This window comes from Scomber scombrus, chromosome 24, assembly GCF_963691925.1.
Source record: "Scomber scombrus chromosome 24, fScoSco1.1, whole genome shotgun sequence".
NCBI lineage: Eukaryota > Metazoa > Chordata > Actinopteri > Scombriformes > Scombridae > Scomber > Scomber scombrus.
In genome coordinates, this window is record NC_084993.1 from 2,154,175 (window position 1) to 2,172,154 (window position 17,980).

Below are 17,980 nucleotides of genomic sequence, written 5' to 3' on the forward strand. Positions count from 1 at the left end.
AAAATAAACTACTATTTACTAGTATGGTCAGCTAATTGTTGCTTTTGGTCTTTTTTTTATGAGGTTTGTTGATAATAAGTCAAATATAGAATATCACCAGTCTTACTTTATCATCTAAATGAGACATAATAAGCAGCAGAGATGAGGTCGATTCAGTTTGATTGACTTGAAACTGGAATTAACATAATAATGAGCAGCTGTTGAATCGTCCGCAGTGTTTTTCTTCACAGACTGGATATGAGAAGGAGAGAGTTTCCAGTTTTTTAAAGAACATTTATAAAGTGAGTGGAGCCCGACGTTGCCGAGCAAACCTTTTACAGTGGTGAATAAACATGAAGCGCTGAGGGTTTGGTACTCTGTAATTTGGCTACTTTTATTCGAGCAGGGTCATTTTCAAGAGAAATTACAAATTAAGAATTCAATAATACTTTTACAAAGACATTTCAGGAAAGATTCTTCTTCAGTCATGATATCATACATAGTATTTAACAGTCCCTCTTCATTTTTTTAGCTTAAAAAAAGAAACAAAGAAAGTGGAATTTTTTCAGTCGAAAATACAGTGTTTTCACAATTGTATAAAAGTTCCCAAATTTGGAATTTTCCATTAACTGGAAAATAAAAGGAAAATAAAATAAAATAAGATTAAACTTCGCATTTCACAATGTTTCAAAACACAATAAATGCTCTCTTTACGTAAAATTTGCCCCTATGATCGACACCATGTTCCTTTTTACTAAAATATATCTATATATTGAAGAACTATAGTACTGTACACAACAGTATGAAATAAATAAAATTAGGAAATATAAAATGGGCCACATAAATAATGTTTTTTTTTTTTTTTCAACCTACAAATAAAATGAATGCAATTTTTGTTGTTTTCAAAAATGGTTTGGTGTAATACTGACAAGTTAAAAGAAAAAAAGAAACTGAGAAAACATTGCACAACATAATGTAAACTAAGGAACTGCTGCCTATAGTCTTAATACTGACACGGGTGCTTCAAAGAACAACGGTAAACCATTTTTCATAATACTGAGGCTGGTGGAAAAAAAGTAACCTTCCTTTTACACAATACGAGGGTGGCACTTGCAGAAAACACACAGGTTAAAAGGTTTGCATATAAGGCTTTTTTTTTCTTATCAAAAACACCTTACAAAGGCTTCGTCCTTCATTTTTTTTTTTTTTTATCCCCCCCCCAATACCATCTGTCCATAAACTGTATTTTCCCTTAAAATGAAGGTCTCTTTAAAACTTCATCCTCTTAAAAAAAAAAAAAAAAAAAAGAAAAAGCTCCTTCATACAGTCTTTTTATTTAAATTCCTTCATTTGAAGTTGATTCAAGAGGCCTAAAACAGTGTGGCTGGAGATGTTTGTGGCCGGGCAACATGGCAAAAAACTAAAGACGACACCGTAGGTAGGTAGGTGATAACAAAGGTAATATCGAAGGACTGTAGTGCAGACACTACTGCTCTTTTTCCAACACTGTATAAATATATACATAGGCAATACTTTTTATTATTTTTGTTCATGATTATAGAAGCGGAGTGCAATTTGTACAAGTCACTAGTTGTGCTATAAATACTATGGAACACAGGGGGTTTATTTGAGGAGGTTAGCACCACACATATTTTTAGGCCTTAGTACTGTACATTTTTTGAAATGTATTCATTTATTCATTGTTCGGTTTGCATAATGCAGCTTATTTCACAAACCCATGCCCCCTTCTCTCAACGCCTCCTCCAGATTGATTCTTCAGTCCATGTCTTGTTCGGCAGACATCTTTGCTCCCCGCTCCCCCCCCCCCCATCACCCACCGCCGAGGAGTCTGTCAAAGAAAGCTTCCCGGAAGCTTCAGGCACGTGCACGTACAGCTTAAAACACGGTGTTTTAAACCGAGCAGGTAAGAATACTGAACCGAAAGAGAGAAACTTAAAACTTTTTTTTTCTTTTTTCTTTTTTTTGTTGTTGTTGTTAAGATGGGAAGCTTTTGAAAATGTCGTCGCCGATCGATTACATGCCATCCTCCATCGTGTCCTCGTGATCCGATTTGGTTTCCGTTTTGCCGTCCAGCGAGCTATCGTCCATCGAGTGCTCTCCGTTCTCCTCCTCGTCCCTCAACGTGTCCGGGTCCGTGTCCATGCTCTTGCTCTCCTCCTCCTCCTCCTCGAACTCGTCCTCCCTGCGTCCAATCTTCGCATACGTTCCTTCCACTTCCTTCCGTCCCTCTCTGATCCCTCCGTTCACGGCGTCGTGCCTCAGGATGGCCTCGCGCTCGGCCAGCTCCGGGTAACCCTGAGGAGTCATGCCCTGCAAGTATGCCCGGCTCATCAGCAGCTCTGTGGGCTCCAGGTGGCCCTTCTCACGGGCCTCCCTCTCAGCCGCCTCCCGCTCCTCGGCCTCCCGCTTGCAGTAGGAGTAGCGGTGGTTCATGTGCTGCGAGTAGGAGCCCGAGTGGGAGAATCTCTTCCCGCACTTGTCGCACTGGTAAGGCTTCTCCCCCGAGTGCAGTCTGGAGTGCTCGATGAGATGGTGTTTGTGTTTGAAGGCTTTCTTGCAGATCTGGCACTGGTGCGGCCTCTTGCCTGCAGAGACAAAAAAACAGAAAGAGAACGGGGACGTGAGTCGCTTTGCTTGGCTTCGTCCTGCTGCTACAACAAATCACACAAGTCAGAAGAAAAAGTAAAAAAAAAAACGCTGAGGAAAAACTCTGATGAATTGGATGGTATGGAGCAAAAAATTAAATCACGGAGCATTAAATCCAACTTTGACTTACGACTTAGCGCTATTTGTTTATTCAAACTGAGAGCACAATGAGAAAGTGCACTCGCATTCACGGGCCTACATTATGGAAATTCCCTCCCGTGGTTAAAGCATAGAGAAACTCAACTACAACTATTTATTTTAGGCCTGCGTGCCACAACTGATGAATGCAACATAAATAAACTACTGCAAAGCAAACAAACAGAGAAGGCGCGACAAAGGAGTAAACAAATCTGAGATGAGGCTGGAGGGATTCAAGGAGGGGGGGGGGTGGGGGGGGCGGCTCTGAGGGGTTACCCTGCTTATCTCTGAACACAATTCAAGTTCATGGTGACGCCTGGCCCTCCATTAAGTTTTGGGCTGGGGCTCCTTTTTCGTCTACCGAATGTGATGGGGAGCGCTTTGTGTGCCAAGGCAAAAAACGAGAAACCCAAGCTGACCACAAGGGAAGGGTGAGATAGTTTTATGACACAGGGCCATAAACTGTCTGGCTAAATAAATGTCCTCCAGCTTGTAATGTGGCCACACGGCTGCTGTTACACTTACAGTTTATTCCAAAACACTTACTGCTTACTAACATATACTTCTAAACTCAGGATTTCCTCTAGGATTTAGTCTTGCAACTTTTTTTTTTTTTTTTCTTTTTCAAAACTACTACTAATAACTTCACAAAAATCTAACTTTGGCTTTAAAAACATTTCATTTTGTCGTCCGCTGCTGCTCAGCACGTGTGGAAATATGGCTGCCTGCCTCACACAAATCACATGACTCCCCCTCTGACACAAGTCTGCCCGCCAAAACAGGCTTTCAAAAGTGCACTTCTGTCCAACATCTGGCCAGTTCAACCACCACACTCCCCCCCCCCCCCCTCTATACTTCTGAACACATATTATTGTTAAAAAAACAACACACGACAGCGACATGGGACATGAAAGCGTCGCATCCAGAGCGGGATGCGGCGGCGGAGTTCTGCAGATAACGCATCCCTGTTTTATAAGAGTTCAGCGCACAGTTCTGACGGTGTCGCCCTCCCCTCTCCTTTTATGTCCGACCAGATAACATGAAGGCTGCATAAAGCACTGAGCGCTCTGCTACAGATAGTGGATAAAATAAATGATGCAACCTAGTGAAAGAGGATCTCTGTATAATAACTATAATGAAAGACTTGTTATCAGTGCTCTGAAGCTTCTGAGCGTTACGCTACTGATGTGATCTATCGCCAATAATGGGGCCGATAAAGGCATTAGAAGCCTTTTGGAGGCTTTATAAGTCTAGGTGAATTGATGTGTGTCTTTTTTTAGATAGCAAAAGGGTTAATACAGCGGGAAATGATTGCAAAATAAAGAGTACAATCACTTTATAAGATAGCTGAAGTCTCCCCTCTTCATGCTTATACCTGCATTAATTAAAAGCTGATACCAAAATGTTCTTTTTAAATATTTAAAAACACACAAAACTTAAAAAAAAAACACACATCACATCTCAAAAAACCCTGTCAATGAAAAAGCAAGTTAGGTGTTGGTTTACATAATAGATATTTAAATATACAACTTAAGGGTTGGAAAAAAACATAGAAGGAAAGAAGGAGGGGAGGAGGGGGGGGTAAAAGGTGGGGGGGTAACATAAAAAATATATATATTCATAGTGATAGGAGTTGGCAACACAAACATTTAAAACATAAAAAAGCATGGGGTTTAAAGTAAGGGTCTAGAACAGTATATACCTGTGTGTTCATATTTGTGTCTTAGAAGGGAACTGCTCTTCTGGAATGTTTTGTCGCACAAGTCACACGCGTACATACCACTTTCGGTCTTCTTAATCTTCTTCCGCGACAGACAGGAGTCGGGGTCTGTCATGTCGTCCAGCCCTGACATGTAATCTGGTGTACCGTCGAGCAGGTCCCCCTTTACAAAACAATACAAAAAAAAGAAAAAGAAAGAAAAAAAAAGAGAAGAGAAGAAAACAAGAAAAACGAATGAATTTATTGGGGTTTGATATGTTGCTAGGTAGCTTGGTTAGCAACAGAATTGACTCCTAATCTAAAATATACACCTCTTAAAGTTGCAGTTACTCCTCAAGCTAGCTCTAAACAGAAGCTAACATGTACTTCTTGATGCATTTTCATTAAATATCTTGCAAATCTTACATTAATTTGTCCCTAAATCCTTGAAAAGTGTTGTAACTTGTAGCTAAGTTGAGCGAGAAGCTATGCTAAATGCTAACCATGTGTCAAATGCTAATTAGCATGAACCACAAAAACATATAAAAACCATCTCAAGTGGTTTAATACTAGGAATAAATGTCATTATGCTGCAATTACAGTATCATAATAAAAGCTATTGCTAAAAAAAAAGATCTAATATGATGTTTTATGTGACTAAATAATAATAATACTACCAAACAATCACGCTATGCAATATTATGTGTTCGTACATTTTTCATAACCGGCGCTGATTTCTTATAAAACTTCCAGCTCTGCGGTAATATCACCCATCTATAACTGACAACGCTCCCCATTATGAAACTCAGCAATAATGGCTGTATTCAGTGTGGTCTAATTTTGTACAGCAGTGTTAATTCTGCATAGCCCCCTTTTTTCTTTTTTAAATATTCTCTTTTATGATGAAGATTAGTCTTAAACATTTGAATTGATGGCGAACAATATTACAGCATCAGAGGAGGCAGAGTGAGCCATTCTCCAGACGGCAAACTCATATAATGATCAAAATCAGAAGGTGCAAACCCTTAATGGCCGATATTGAACCACCGAAGCTTTCTTTAATGAATATGTGTGTGTGATAATGTGAGGACAGCACTGCACTGTGTTTTAAGAAGGGACCACTATCACTCTGCAATCAATTTGAACTAAACGCCTGTAGCTGTATTTTTAAAATCTAATTTAATAACTTAGAATAGGAAACATTATTAATACTTTTTTTTTTTTTTCATCAAAATGGTTCCCTCTATGTTAAACAGCCTTCAGCATTCAGTGGTAATGAACATGGAGACTGTGCATTATTAATCCACATGTAGAGAAGCTCATTTTGGATTTTGGCTCTCTCTCTCTCTCTCTCTTTAAAATGCAGCAGAGTTGCGGTGGGAAATTTCAGAGAAGTGCACAGCTCCGGGGCTCACCTTTGTCATTTTTACAAAGGCCTTTCACCCATATTTAATAACAACATATCTGAGTTCAGGCCAGCGCTGGAAGAGGACTGAAGTCAGGAGCATTAATGCGTTCCACACACAGCAGCAGCAGCAGGAAAATTTACAGTGGAGAGTGGTAACAATTAGATGTATTTAAGGGCCAAAATCGATGCAGTTATTCGAACCTGATGTGTAATATTTTGTCCCAGTGTGTTTGTAACTTCGCCTTTTTTTTTTATCTAAAAAAAAATCCAAACCATGAGGGTTCAGATCCAGGGTGGAAAATGCTGTTTTTTTATACAGTTATTATCAAAATATGATATAGTGCTGTAATTTGTGTTTTTTAAAGTCAAACATCAGTTTTAATCGATGCATTATGAATCTAAAATTGCATTAACAATAGTATAAAACAATAGACCAAGCAATAGTGTGGCATTTTCTTCTAGATGAATGACTAGACAAGCTGATAAATTATGAAAATTATTAGTTTTAATTGTTTTTCCACAAGAAAAACCCTAAAGCTGTTGAGAAAAATGGTCTTAATCTGTTTAATTATCATTACTAATATTACACTGTAAACAGATGAACCTATAAAACGCCCTCTTTCCTTCCTGACACCACTAACGATGCCTCATTTGTATCAGGGCTGTTTATCTCCATCACCTTTGCCAGTTTCAGTCTACCTCAGGTGAGCGTTGTTCCCTCTCCTGACTCTGAAGTCGTTTTTAATTAGTACAGAAATGAGTTCATGATCATTTTAGAGACTCTGATTGAGCCCGGGGCTTTTTACAAAACCACAGGTGGCTTATTTACCTGGAAACCTGGTTTCCGCTGGTACTTTCTCCTCTGCTGCATCTCGGCAAAGGTAGCTGCCCCTGCTGCGTAAGTGTAGGCCATGTGTGGTAGGAAGCCCATTTGATCCATGCCCGGGTAGTGCCTAAGACCTGGTATGCTGGCCTGCATCGGGGGCATGAATGTGGCAGGTGGGAAAGCGCTCTGAGGTGGAAGTGATGTATACAGGGGTTTGGCAGCAAACGGGTTAATGCCGAAGATGGGGCTAGTGCTTTTTTCAAGGTTTCCATTGTGAGAGACTGAGAACTCCTTCTTGAGATAGGCTAAGTTCAAAGGCTCCTCGAAGTGCTCGCGGGGAGAGGGGACGCTGTTGTGGTCGATGGTAATACTGTTGACTTTAGGTCTGCTTTTGACAGTCAGTGCATGCTTGGGTTCCTTCATGAGTCTCGGCAGAGAGAGGTCCAGCGGCTCAGCCTGCAGGTCTTCTGAAGTCAAGCTGTTTGGAGTGTAGGAGCTGCTGTGAGAGTTTTTGGAAGATGTGGAGGACAGATTTAACGGGGAGGGGGTGTTGCTGCGGGAGTGGTCCAACTTTTCACCCGTGGCTTTGGCGTTGCCGCTATACTGGTGGTTTTTCAAATGTCTGAATGAGTTGTCACAGTTGTTAACGTTGTTGTGGAGCTCCGCTATGGAGGGGGACGTGATGCGGTCAGTAGGTTTGAGAAGAGACACAGGTGACCTAGCTGCCATAGAGTCTTTTGGTGGAGTGTGGTGGTTATTTGTTCCGACAACCATATCCATGTTGTTCCTGTGCTCTAGCGGCGGAGTTCTGGTGGTGCCGTAGTGGTACATCTTTCGCTGCTCGAACCACTCCCTGACAAATTCCTGAGGAAGGCCGACTGCTGTGGAGATCTTGAGCAGCTCCTCCGAGTTGGGCTCCATGTTCATGGCGAAATACGCCTTCAGCACAGACATGTGGTCCCTGTAAGGGTTGATGGGCCCAGTGAGTCCCTTCTCAGACATCATGGAGGAGGTTAAGTGGGTGTTCTTCTCCATGTATATCGCTGGTTTGCTGGGCATCAGATTCTCACTGGGCTGCAGCACGGCTTTGATCTCCTCGTTCATTTTACACAGGTAGCGTTCATGCTGATGCAAGGGTATGGGCCCGGTGAAGGATTCTTTGCAATATTGGCAAGCATAAGGTGTAAACATGCTGTTTTCCTGCACCTTCTCATCCACACCTCCTTCAAGCATGTGGTTGGATTTCTCTCGTTTGATATTGCTAATCTGTCTCTTTGAGTCTGTCGTCAAGCTCTGGAGGCAGGCTTTGGCTTCGTTCACTTTTTCTAGCGTGTAGTCGATGATGCTTTTGGTGGCGCCGTTGTGATTGACAAGTGGAAGACCCATCTGATGCCCTGCATTTACCAGCCCCTGTTTCTGCTCTTCAACCTGGGACCCCAGCTCCTTCATGTAGGCCTTGAGCTTGGAGAGCTCCTCCGGCTTGCAGTCCATTTTCTGCCTGCACACAGTGTTGTCCACGATCTGGAGGACCTTCTGCACCTCGCTCAGGTTGTTCATCAGCGGTCCCGGGTAGCCCAGGAGCTGCTGCTCAAGTCCGGCAATCCCAAGGTGCTGCAGGGGGCTCTGGGCTGAGTGGTGAATCCCCAGTGGGCTGTTCCCTCCTACTCCATTCATGAACGGTCCAGGAGCTCCGAATCCATGCGATGCCATCATCAGCTTGTAGTCGTTGAAGTCGAGCGGCTCCGTCTTTATGTTCAGGTGGTTGTTGTGATCGGGGAGGCCGAGCGGCTTGCCGTTCTCCAGCTTCTGGCGCAGCTGGGTGATGGCAGTGTTGGTGGGTGAGGAGGAGGCTGAGGTGGGGGACGAGCCCGTCTTCATGTTGCTGCGCATCCTGCCGTTGACGGCAATCAGGCCAATGCACTTTTTGCTGCTTATGTGGGAACTGTAGGAGCCCGAGTGGGAGAAACGCTTCTTGCAGTTGGGGCACTCATACGGTTTTTCACCTGAAACAAAAAAGTAAATGAAGCGTAAGAATGTTTTATATGAATAATACAATCAAATTAGTTGATGTTTATATTAAAATAAAGGCAAAGACATGCAAGAGTGACATAATTACTAAAGGAAATGAAAGGTCATTATAGAAAAGAAATTAAATGCACATGAAAAAGAAAATAGTGATTCAATGATATAAATCAAGTGAAGATTTCATCATCTACAGTGTGTTATGTGTTCTGTAAAGTAAGTATTGCACGTTCCTCTCATTCAGATTTTCTGTTGATCAATGGGTATTGTCCCTGACAAATATACAAATAAATTACATTTGTTGACACGCTTCCCAGACATTCGTATTTCTGAGCAAATATTGTTCTTGGCAACGGGAATGATTGTTAACGCAGCAGAGTTCAATGTCCATTAACAGCAGGGAGGGTCCAAAATAAACCTTAAGGAATTTGTGCAGATTCGTAGTAGTGCTTAAATCATGGTTATGAATATTCAAAGAGCAGGAGCAGCATTCCTCTCGCTACTCACCGCTATGAATCCGGAGGTGTTCCTTCAGATGGTGCTTGTATTTGAAGGCCTTGCCACACTCGGTGCATTTGAACTTGCGGTTGCCGGCCGCTTGGTTGAGCAGTTGGTGCTGTGAGAGAGAGAGGGAGAGAGAAAGAGACTCACATTTAAAAAAAGAAAAAAAAAAGAAAATGCACAAACATCGTGGGGGTGAGAGTTCAGTAAATAATCACAATTGGTCGGCATGACAACAAGCAACAAGCCAAATGGCTCCCGACGCCAACGAAGCATCTTGGCTTTCTACTCCCACCTCCGTTGAGCGACTACAAGCAGCGGCGGCGATAACAGAGAGAATCACATACCTTTTAATTTCCTGGCTCCTCAGCCAAAGGAGGCATGCCTTTAGAATTTGGCAGCCCAGAAAATAGAATAAATGAAAAGAGTCTTTTTTTTAAGAGCGTTTTCTCTTCATTAGAAACGCTGATCTGATCTACTTTTCATTAATTTGGGGCCTAATCAGTCTAAAAGGTATTCAGAATCCTCTCAGAGTGCTGCATACCTGTGTTTGAATTACACTTTGTACGTTTTCTGAAGACTCTAAAATGTCTTACAGTAATTGGGCCTTTAAATAAATTAATAAAAAACCTTCAAATGTCTCTTTAATAATCTTAGGAAGCAGAACAGAGCGTATGCTGTTCAAAAGGTAAACATCAGTTGCAATCCATCAAATTTGCAATTCAAAAAAAAGGGGGGAGCCTGTTCTCTGAATAGAAAAGAAACAAAAAAAACATCAAAATATAAAAAACCAGGCACAACAACAACGCTGGGTGTGTAAACCTGGCTCGTCACTCACCAAACAATTAATTCCAAGTGGGAGGCGAGGACGTTAAATAGTTAGTAAATAATAAAAAAAAAAAAAAGAGACACATTTTCTCTGAGCTTGCTAAGGGGGGGAAAACACTCCCTCCTCCCAGTTCAGCCTTGACAAATGCTGGGGTGTGTGCTGACTCTACCCACATTCCTGGGGAGACAGATGGTGGCGCGCAGGACACTGGGAGGACTGGGAGGAATTGTTCAAACAGCCCCAACCTTCAAAGATCAAGCAGGGAGAGTCGGGGGCCCCGCCAAGCGCCGGAGAGGGACCCCACCGCTCGTATGTTGCTGAGTTGCATAAACAAACAGCAACAGCTGCTTCGGTGCCTCCGCCCCCCCACCCACCACCCCTCTCCCTCCCTACCACCTCCACCACCATCATCCCCTTACTTCCCCCCTGAGGACCCCTGCCCGGTAAAGTTTAGTCTCGCCACCACAGCTAATAAGACACAATTGCTCTGTGCTCTTAATTGTGAATGGCACCGGCAAAATGCTCCATCTCTCCTCCATGGCTCGTTGTCGGTGTGAACGCCACCACTGCTGGTAGTGGGCGGGGACCCGATTGGATGTTTGCATATGTATAACCTCTAATTAGTCATATTTCAGCTAATTGGTTAAGAGGAGGAGGAGTATTAAGGCTTGTAAACATACGAGACAGAACAGCACGGCACATGTTTACCTATCAGGACGTTATTCTTTATGTTAATGTGATTACTGCCGAGCCCCTCCTGAGTTTGTTGCTAATTGCCCAACGTACATTTTCATATAGGTTCATTTGGATTTTCTCTGTCTCGTAAACACTGGAGGAAGTGATTTATTTCACGACTGCTGCTCGCCCTTGAATAAACTAGTGACTGAAAACACAAAGAAAAGAGCGCCACCTATAGAAAATCACACACATATATATATATATATATATATATAAAAAAAGAAAAAATCAAAGAAGTAAGACATCATCTTGATCTCATCTCGAGGATTACCACTTAAACAATCCAGCTAATTTACAAATCAAGATAACCGGCTTTGCAGAAGGAGCCGCGGCGCTTGAATAGGAGTCTTTGACCATTGACTCGACTCTGGAGGGGAGCAGCAACAGCATTGTAATATGAGGATTGGGACAGCGGCTCACTCGGCCGGCCCATCTGCTCACGTTTACACCCAGCTGGTAGATCAGGTGAAAGTGCTGGCTGCTGACATCTGATCAAATCAGCCACAGTCTGAGCTTGTCATCCTTGCTTCAGAGAGCACAACACAACACCCACGACCTGGGACTGAACAGGCTACATGATATCATCTGTAACTGGCTGAAAGCTGATTTTCTTTTTTTCCTTTTTTTTATTTTTTATACTACAACTGCACTGGAAATTCGTGAGAAAATTATCAAAGAGGGAGCACACACACCAGCTAATATAAATGATACATTTCTTAATCTGAAATAGTTTGTGGTTCTGTTACATTTTAGAGATTAACCTCTGGCCAAAGTTGCATTTTTTTTTTTTTAACAAATTCCTCAATTATAATCATCCTTCGGAGCACAAATACAGACTCCATCTACTTTAATATTTACTGCTCCAATTTTAGTTCACTGAGAAGTTATAATTATCCCCCAATGTGCGAAAACTCTGAAAGCATGCAATTTTTTTTCTTCGCCACAATCTATCTCACCCCACATCTTCAACTTAAAGCTGACAAGCGAGTTAAACACCCGTGACTGCTGGATGTGTTTTCACCTCACAGGACTTTAAGGTGATTCATGCTAACTGCCAGCAGATTCACATTATATTTCAGACGTACAGGATATAAATCGCTCGAGAAAATTCAAGTATACACAGATGTTTTTGCAGTGCATGAAATTAGAAGTGGGGTGTGGGGGGGCGTGGGGGGGGTTTGATGGAGTACTACGACTGCAGGCTGCACCAGAACAACATTAAAGGCCAGGAGTGAAGTGAAGTTAAGGAGCTGATAAAAATTTCCAAATTGGAAATTAACACAATCATTCGATCGTGAACACGAGACTGGAAAATCATATCAGGGAGGGCCATCAAAAAACCATTTAGGGCCTCAATTAAAGTTATTACCATTAAAGGATCTGCATCTTCAAAATGCCATGAAAAATTAATAATGATTGCCAATCAGAAAAAATGATCTCTCCTCTCCGAGGGATCAGAGCACATTAGAAATGAAATAGGGGACAGAGAAAGAAAAAAGGAGGAGGAGGAGGATGAAAAATAGAAGGGGTGGGATGAAGAGAAGAGAAAAAAATAAATCCTCCTCACCTGATCCCTCGCAGGCTTGTGTGTGGCCATATGCCGCTCGAGCTGAGTGCGGTAAGCAAACGTGTAGTTGCACAGGGGGCAGGCGAAGTTCTCCTCGTTCTTCTCATGGCGGTACTTGATGTGCTCCTTCAGCGATGTCAAACGCTTGTAGCCCCGGTCGCAGTAGGGGCAGGTCAACAGTTGGGCGAAGGCATCTGGCGTTCCAGGTGGCAGGTCTGCACGGGAGACAGCGGGAGAAGAGGAGGAGGAGGAGGAGTGGGGGGGGGGAGGGGGAGGAGGAAGGGGAAGGGAAAGCGGGCCAAAAGGTCAGCGAATCAATGGTAGCTAACGGGCGGGCTGCCCAGAGTGGTATGGGAGTTATCTCTGCAATCTGCTCCACATGAGAGCCACAGTGTCAGGCTGGCATCCGCTGCACTACGACCTCCTCCCGACTCCACACACACACACACACACACACACACACACACACACACACACACACTTACACACTCACGACAAACAGGCACATGATACTGTACACAGACAATCACACACATGTTAAAAAAAACCCTCAAGTTGACAAAGTCGCTGACATACATAATTCGCCATACCTTCCTAATTGCTTTAAAACTACCCTCACTTTTTAATGCTGTTGCCGCTGACACGTTTATAATGTCTGCAGTATGAATCATGAGCCAATTCAAACCCCCCCCCCCCCCCCCCCCTCTCTCTTAACCCCCCTGTTTCTTTCCCTCCTGGGAGCTTCGGAGGTGCACTATCTGATTTCAAGCCCCTGCCCAGCTGTTGCTTAAGACTGTAGGTAAACACCAAGGCATCCGGCGAATCTGTGGGACCAACAGCTGCCCGGTCGTGTCAGCGGGAAGAGCTGCTGCTCTGTCCAGACTCCCTTTCTTTCTTTCTTTTTTTTTTAAACCTTAACTCATAGATGGGAGGTTAGCTGAGCACGCATGAGTCTTTCACTGTAGCGAAAGGAGGCCGAGTTGAATGTCAACCCATAAGTTAATATTAAAGGCACAGCATTAAGTCTTAAATGGGCTTGAAGTTTCTACTCTGATATCTAAATAAACTGTATTATGTAGAAGTGGAGATACGATTTTAACTGTTTTAATATCTGTTAGTAGTGGTATGCTAGCTAACATTAGCCTCAAGAGCTAGATTCGCTGTTTCTTGGCAACTTCGGGACTGAAATTTGCTTGTAACCCAACTGGCTATCGTGGTGACGTAATCATCCATATTTTAAATCCTAAATATCAAATATGTTTGAAATTATCAGGGCAAGCCCGATGATTCTTTGAGCCCCTCAGGAGGTTTAAGATTGGATCTGTAAACCTCTCATATTACCAGATAATCTGGGCCAAACCTCTGTCAGGAGAGGTGAATCAGGGATAAATCGGCCCAAAACTCCTATATAGTCTGAGCCTGACTTAAGGATGACTTTTCATTTTGGACATTTTTCATCTGAGTTTTAAATCTTTATGCAGCTAATGTCAGGCTGTAGGGCACCGCATCACCTACATGTCTTCCTTCCTGCATTCATCTTAATCATAAACCTTCACATTTATCACCTCCGACCCGCACAAGTATTCGTACCGTTCTCCTCTGGCCCGGTGGCCTCTGGTGTACCCAGGCGGGACAGCTCCTCTGGGGCTTCTGGGTAGATGATGGCAGTGTCGCCCCGCTGGAGGTACTCTGCGATGCTCACCACGTGGCTGTCACCGTCGTCCAGCTTCCGCTTGGAGAAGAAGTCCTCGAACTCTGAAGTGCAATCGACGCTCTTGACTGAAGAGAGAGAGAGAGAGAGAGAGAGAGAGAGGAAGAGTGAGATGGGTGAAGGAGGAGACCGAGAGAGAGGGGGAGGAATAAATTGGATTCATTTCTTTCCCCAGAGAAATGTCTTACAGGAGGATATTGGGAACATCGTGGTGGAAATGCGATGAGGACAGCCACCCTAAAACATTACAGCCGTGCTTTGGGGAGAATACATCTAAATTACTGGGTTTGCTTGTCACGGCATGCTGGCTAAAATAAGAAATGTAACTTAATCCGGCCAAAAGTCGGAGATAAACGCGCTACCATGAGCTGCTGGAGTGCAACGTGTAAAAAAAAAAAAACTTCTCTGACCTAATTTACTCATGACATGAAATCAGATTTTTAAGTTTGAGACAGTAAAATGAAAAAAAGGAAAACACACTCATACACATATTATACATACATACATACATACACAAGCCGAGGTTAATCAGCACCAGAGCCACGTTTCTTTGTATCGACTTTCACATATAAGGTCAATCAAGAGACTGTGGCTTTTGTTGATTCTGTGTTGAACAGATTACTGGGGCCAAACCACAAACCAGCACATGCACACACACATACACACACACACGAAAAAAGAAGAAGAAGAAGAAGAAGAGAATAAGAGAGACATGCTTTGCTATAGCTGAGCAGAATGTATCTTAAGCCAGCCAAAGTGCTGAGGCCACACAATGCGTTTTTTCTCAAATTATTTCCCAGTCCCTTCTCTTCAGGGAAACTCTTAAGCTGCAGTGTGGAGATAGCTGCCTCCAAAAACAAACCGGAGCTAAAAGAAATCAGCAGCCTTCATTAGTCAAGGGGATGGCCGACTTTCACAAAAAAAAAACAAAAAAAAAACACACATGCACACACACACATTCGTGCACACGCGTTCATATTTACAACCTGAGGAGATTGTGGAAGGTGTTGGGCGATGTCGAACCCCCCCCCAAAAAAAAACAACAACAACCCAAGTGACGTCTCATCAGACTTCATCCCCCTTGTTAATTAGGCTTTTAGACTGTGAGCCAAGGTGAGGGTTTAAAGAGCAATTTGTTCGGCCGTGATGACTTTGCGGTCCAATTTGCGAAAGGTCAAGGTAGTAGATATTCGGTTGTCAAAAATGGCACCGAAATGTCATCAGTGCCAATGGATCGGTTTTGATAACCATGATAGCATCATTTACAGCGGTCTCATTAGACCATTTTCTTTTGTGGCTTTTTTTTTGAGGACCGCTGAGCTAATTGTGCAAGACTTAAGATGTTATTTAAGACTGACTGATGATTGAAAGCACTTTTTATTTTTTTGGAATACCGCCTTAAAACCTTCAGGGTAATGAAATGTTGTTTATTTGATATATATATATATAAGTTTCAGTCAACGCAATCTACAGAGCTTTTTTCTCCTGGATGAAAAATAGCAACGTTTAAGAAAAATAATATTTCTTTAAAGAAAGACGACCGACTTTCCTTCCAGTATAAGAGGAAATCACCTGGATCAAAGTGTGCTTTGGCACCGAGGACGTGATCAAACTGCTCTATGTGTCTTTAAATGAAATCACATGTGATCTAGTGGCGCGGGGAGCTTCCACAGCGGTGCCACAGTATTGTTTCCAAAACCCTTTTAAGCAGTCAAAATGGAAAACATTTGCAGTGCTTGAATTTTTAGAAAAAGAAAAAAAAGGAGAAGAAAGTGAAGAAGAAAGTAATAGTAATTAAAGCTGATGGGGAAGGAGGTTTTTTTCGAGGCAGGGCTTGTGTGGCGTTCTGTGGGGTGCGTTTGGTTTATCATAACAGTGTCCGGGGCCAATTGTCAGGGTGGCCAGGATGATATCATGGAAGGGAGGAGTGTGCGGCTACAAATCAGCTTTTGGTGGCTTAATGAATAATGGCAGGTAGGGTTTGGTTCCTCCAGGAGAGAGGCAACGGTACACAAACACACACACACATACACACAGACACACACAGACACACACACATGCTAAGAAACAGGGAACTCAATATGTGTAATCAAATATTTAAGAAAAATAAATAAATTAAATCACGTTAACCACCTATAAACATAAACATACAAAGATTTGTCTTAGTGGTTATGGAGTCAGAAGGACGGATTTCCCTTAAATTACAGCTCATAGTTAGTGGATATGATTGCCCCCCCCCCCCCCCCCACCCCCCCTTTTCCTCCTCCAGTCCATTTTAAATCTACCGTTGTTTGACATGCAATTCAGTAATTGTGACAAGTTTATTATTAGTTTGCCAGCTCCTCTTTGTGGTTTACTGTCAATTTTTCCCCCCCTAAAAAAAAACCATTATTTAAAAAACCCCAAAATCTGAGCAGGAAAACTCAAAATCTTTGAACTGGAAACAACCTCTAGACGGCTATAACCTCAGTCACATGTAGACATTGCTTTGTTTTTAAAGGGTTACAGACATTGTTACTTAGGTAACAGCAAAGAAAGGAAGAGAGAGAGAGAGAGATAGAGAGAGAGAGAGATAGAGAGAGAGAGCGACTGACACTTATTCAACCCACATAAAAAGAGAAAAAAGCACATTTAACATCTTTCAGTTGACTCACCTGTACCGTTTCCAACTGCCTGCAAAGTGGTATCAGGCCCCAGGGTGTCAAAATCATCTTTTATTTCATCTGCAGAGAGACAGAGGAAGAAGAAGAAGAAGGGGTAGAGAGGGGATGGAGGAGAAAGAAGGAGAAAGAGAAGGAGGAGGGGGTGAGTACCTCAGTGTACAATGCAAACCAACAAACGCCTGACAATGAGGCCTTTAAGAAGAAGGTATGGAGAAAGCAATAAAGGCACCGCTGTGCATCGCAGCGCGCCTCGGCTTTGTTCAGCATGCTTAATGAATGCTATCATCCGGGCCAGACAGTGACTTATTTACCTTTAACATGACAACAAGCGGCAGGGGAGGCAAAGAAAGCTTCAATCGTCAAACAGAGCGATTAAATACAACACGCAGCACATCCACCTGAGCAATCATATAGAGCTCCAGCCAACACGCAGCCTGAGCTTATTACTCCCTGGCTGTGACGCCGTTGCAATCCTCTGCATGCAGGATCACGCTTGTTTTATCATATGTCATTTGGTGGGATGCTTTTATCCAAAGCTGCTGCTGCTGCTGCTGCTTGTGCTGCTCGTGTTGCTGCTGCTTCTTGGGAGTATTGTGAGCGCACACGTTTTTTTGATTCCCCCCACAAAATGCTGGCACAGAGTTAGTGCCTTGCTCTAACTAAAAAGAATACAACCCTTCACCACAAATTAAGAGTTTTAAGTTGCACAAACATTTTTTAGGGGCAGAGCTGCTCTGGAAGGCAGAAATAACCTCATTGGTAGGGGTAAACCTCAGGTAGGTGGAGCTATAGAATTAATGTTCGCTGGTGGAGAAGGTTGAGACAGGATGAAGCTATTATTTCAAGCATTTCACTGATGATACTAAAGTGAAAAGTGCATTTTTTAGTTTAGTTTGAACTTCAGATATTAGAAAAAAGCATCACCCTGTATGCAATGATTTGGCAGTTTTTTTAAGCTTCTTGGAGGACATTACCACTAATAATTCAGGTGCAAAGCATGGCAGAAAAATTGGAGATAAGCTCTTAAAAGTGAGTCTAATTTGGTTATAACATAGTAAAATGTTAGTTTGAGTTGATGCATAGTGAAAATGTCCAATAAAGCTTTATATATTTATGTTTTCCGGCCCTGAAAATGTATTTGCATCAACCAATAACATCCCGGAGACGCCCTGTCCCTGCAAAAAAATGTTTAAATAACTAAAACCTCCAGGAGCGCCGGTTTAAACAGAACA

At 42.7% G+C, this 17,980-nt stretch overlaps 1 protein-coding gene across 3 annotated transcripts in view; it reads right to left on the reverse strand.

Moving 5' to 3' along the window:
* Window positions 1–347: 347 nt before the first annotated feature.
* zeb2b (zinc finger E-box binding homeobox 2b) overlaps window positions 348–17,980 on the reverse strand; it is an 84,738-nt gene continuing 67,105 nt past the window's right edge. For 2 of the 3 annotated variants that reach the window (XM_062414453.1, XM_062414454.1), the window contains 7 exons: window positions 16,740–16,808; window positions 13,965–14,153; window positions 12,375–12,589; window positions 9,247–9,355; window positions 6,721–8,720; window positions 4,487–4,667; window positions 348–2,585 (listed from right to left, as the gene is read on the reverse strand). In XM_062414453.1, coding sequence (XP_062270437.1) covers window positions 2,014–2,585; window positions 4,487–4,667; window positions 6,721–8,720; window positions 9,247–9,355; window positions 12,375–12,589; window positions 13,965–14,153; window positions 16,740–16,808 — 3,335 coding nt within the window. In that variant the 3' untranslated portion in view covers window positions 348–2,013. The remainder of the gene's footprint in view (window positions 2,586–4,486; window positions 4,668–6,720; window positions 8,721–9,246; window positions 9,356–12,374; window positions 12,590–13,964; window positions 14,154–16,739; window positions 16,809–17,980) is intronic. The other variant, XM_062414455.1, reaches the window with a different exon arrangement.